The 3,739-nt window shown below is 36.7% G+C and overlaps 1 protein-coding gene across 2 annotated transcripts in view; it reads right to left on the bottom strand.

The window, feature by feature from the left end:
- The window catches only part of LOC103607924 (armadillo repeat-containing protein 8), a 78,967-nt gene that overhangs the window by 18,341 nt on the left and 56,887 nt on the right, over nucleotides 1-3,739 (bottom strand). For both annotated transcript variants that reach the window (XM_008592381.1, XM_008592382.1), the window contains one exon: nucleotides 2,677-2,772. In XM_008592381.1, the coding sequence (XP_008590603.1) occupies nucleotides 2,677-2,772 (96 nt within the window). The remainder of the gene's footprint in view (nucleotides 1-2,676; nucleotides 2,773-3,739) is intronic.

Consider the following 3,739-nt stretch of genomic DNA (forward strand, 5'->3'; position numbering starts at 1 on the left):
CCCTCGGTGCTGCGCCCGCACCGCGCTCAGCCAGTGAGCAGGAACCGGTCTCCACATGGGATCCGAACCCTCGGCGGGAGCGCCGCCACCCTCCCAAGCGGCGCACTCTCCAGTGCGCCACCGGGCCGGCCCAGAAGTTTTATATTTTGATGAAGACCAATTTACCTTTTCTTTTCTGGATGATGTTTTTAATGTCATAATCTAGGAACTCTTTGCCTGACCTAAGATCAAATAAGATTTTTGCCTACATTTTAAAAAAATGTGTTATAGTTTTACCATAGGTATGTGAGTAAATTTTTATCTAAGGTATGAGACTTAGTTCAAAGTTAAGTTTGTTGGCAATTGTTCAACAGCACCATTTGTTGAAAAGGCCATTCTTTCTCCATTGAACTGCCTTTGCACCTCTGTCAATAATCAACTAGCCATACATACGTGTGGGTCTAGTTCTGGACTCTAATCTGTTTCACTGATCTACATGTACTACATTTTTGCTAATAGCATACTGTCTTGATTACTGTACTTTTACAGTAAGTCTTGAAATCAGGTATTGTGAATCCTCCAACTTTGATTTTTTTTTCTTCAAAATTGTTTTGGCTATTCTAGTTCCTTTGCCTTTCCACACTGATTTTAGACTCTAGATCTAAAGAGAAATTTCAGATATTTACATCTCTTTCGATATTTATAAAAAACCATGCTGGGATTTTGACTGGGATTGTGTTGAATCTATAAATCAATTTGAGGAGAACTGAAATTTTAAAATGGTATAGCTCTCCCTTTATTTAGGTTTTGGTTTTCTTTCATTATCAATATAAAGATTCTTGTGAGATTTACACGTACATACTTTTTTTTTTTTTTCTGAGATACTGTAAGTGGAACTGTTTTTTAATATTTCAACTTCCAATTATTCACTGATAGTATATAAAAATACAAAATTGGTTTTTCCATCTTGTGATTGCTTAACTTATTAGGTCTAGATTTCCTGATGAGTCCAAGCATTTCCTATATAAACATTCACGTTGTCTGGGAAGAGTTTTATTTCTTCCTTTCCAATCTGTATGCTTATTTCTTTTTATTGCCTTACTGTACTTGGTAGGAATTCCAGTACGATGTAGAATAGGAATGGTATGAATCGACATAGCTGTTTCCAATACAAGACCGTGATACATATGTTCCCTATCCTGATAGTTTCATAGGTGTATGTACATGCCAAAACTTATCACATTGTATACTTTAGATATATGCGCCTTACTGTATGTCTATTATACCTCAACGAAAAGAATAATTTATCAGACATTTTTGAGAAGCATTAAACTTCCAGCTAAACACCAATTTAAGCTTCTTACATATGCCTACTTCTGGATCATCTCCAAAAATCTATATAACAGAGTGCCATTTGAGTCCTGCAAAAACATATTATTGTTGTTGGTCTTTCCTTCTGCCCTCATCAGAATCTTGCCTCACCTTTCTGCCGTGCTTCACTTTTCATGTTAGTGGAATTCTATCCAGGTGAGCTGTCTTAATAGACAAAATTCATTCGTATGCTCTCTAAACAGAATAGTTTCTTTTGAACACTATTTCTTCATTGTTGCGTTCCAGTAATGGAAGTCATTTCATCTAATTTTAGTGATGCTTATGAGATTATACCTTTTCTGTGTTAAATTTTTGTTCATCAAAACATAGTTGTTAGTTATTTAAAGAGAAATGACCTAAAATATTGATCTTAAAACCACTTTGTCAAATCTACCAGCTTTTTGCTCACAAATTCAATCACAGCTCCAAAATCTTATCACTTTTGCTTCCTTGAATGATCTTCTGAAACTTTCTGAATTACTCTAACTCAGAAACAGAGATGATGAGGAACATGGGCCTTGCAGTTAGACTCTCTGGGTCCAACTCTCCACTGATGACCTTGAGCAAATTTCTTTCATAAATATAGACAAACATATATGTATCACTGAATTTTGAAAACTGAACACACCCATGTAGTTAACACCTATGTCAAGAAATTGAATATTAACAGTATCTCAGATCTTGTGTTAAAATCTTAAGTTTTCAAGTGACCTTTATTTTTGTGGAAAAATAAAATATTTGCTCTATTAAGCTCCCATATTAAATCCCAGAAAATACAGAAAAGTAATTTCCGAACTGTCCCCTAATTAATGTATAGCCATTGTACTTTTATGCCTACCCTAAAACTTGCCCTACTGAAACTCAATGGAAAGTAGGGTTATGGGACAGGGAATAGGAACAGAAGATGCCTAAGAGTAAAAAAAAAAAAAAACACTAAATTGTCTCCAGGATAAGGAATTATCTTATCAGGGAGTTGCAGGAATTTGAGTTTGGAGCATGGTGGTACAAAGGGCTGGATATAGTGAATCCTGGAGAAAAGATTCACTCCAGGAGATAAGGTGGCTGCTCCTGTAAAGATAGGGACAGTGCAAACAGTGCATGATAAAGAGGGCAAAACTGTAGACTCTGATCATGTTTTCCTGTTTTCCAGGAAGAAAAAACCTTGAAGAGAGTTTAAGGGGTGGTAGATCTTTTTTCTTGTCTCTACAGCATCTCTCATCTCAGCACCCTGTCTTCCGCCGATTTGAATATTTCATGAGACTCCTAACTAAGATCTTTCTTCATGCTCATATTCAGAAGATATTCCCCGAGAAATAAGACACATACCTGCTCTTTGACCTCAATGTTATGCTCCCCTTCCAGGATAAGGGTGACGGCTTGCATAATTTGCTTTCCATGAGTGCTCATTATTTTATCTATATGCTGTAAAACAATCAGAATTTCATAATTATCATCTGGGAAGCAAAGAAAAAGACCATAAGAAAGAATAGAAGGCTTCTAAAAGTTAAACAATTCGACTCACAACTGCTTCGTGCAGAACACCATAGTACATAGAACTAGATGCCAAAGAACAGTGTTTATGATATTTTGAAGCTGCATTTTGCCTTCAAATATATGTATATTTTGATGACTTGAACATAAAGAGATCATAGAGTTGGCCTGAAAGAATACAGAATTACAATTGCTGGGGGTCCACAGATATTAAAGATATTAATTTTTGATAACATCCCAAAGATATTAAAGAAAAAGGAAGAACAAAAAATGGATGGGAGAAAAAAGCCAGAGACATGGAAAATATGTTTTAGATTTACAAATACTACCTTGGGGCAAAATGTTTGAAGATGACTCAAAAGACAAGTGAGGCACAGAGAAGGGGACCATCATGTTTCTTCATTCATCTGAAGGCCACTGATGACACTGTTGCTCAGGGAATATTAGAGAACAATTTCGAGAGGGACCCTACCAGCAAGGCTCAGTCTCCCCTGCTCTAACATGTACCCACTGTTCTCTACACTGACATCTTCAGAGGTCAACCTGTAAATGTGGAAAGGGAGATGGTCTGTAAAATGGCACTGAGAAAAGGGAAAGACGCAGAGGCCCCCAAGATAAATGACTGAGGCAGATGAGAAAACCTAACCTGGCCAGCAAGCCAGGTAAGAATTAAGAAGTAACAAATCAAGGCAGGCACATATCCAGCACCATGGGAGGACAGACAGTGCAGGAGTGGAGGGTAGGGAGCTATGTGATGAAACAGTGAAGGGCCACACTGATTTTTATAAATGTCTAATCATTTGCAAACTGACATTTTTAAAAGTATAACAACATGAATTGCATGTAACAGCAATATCAGATTGCTATGACAATTTTAAAACTTTTTATCATTTCTTTC

This window comes from Galeopterus variegatus, unplaced genomic scaffold, assembly GCF_000696425.1.
Source record: "Galeopterus variegatus unplaced genomic scaffold, G_variegatus-3.0.2 Scaffold7852, whole genome shotgun sequence".
In the NCBI taxonomy this organism is placed as follows: domain Eukaryota; kingdom Metazoa; phylum Chordata; class Mammalia; order Dermoptera; family Cynocephalidae; genus Galeopterus; species Galeopterus variegatus.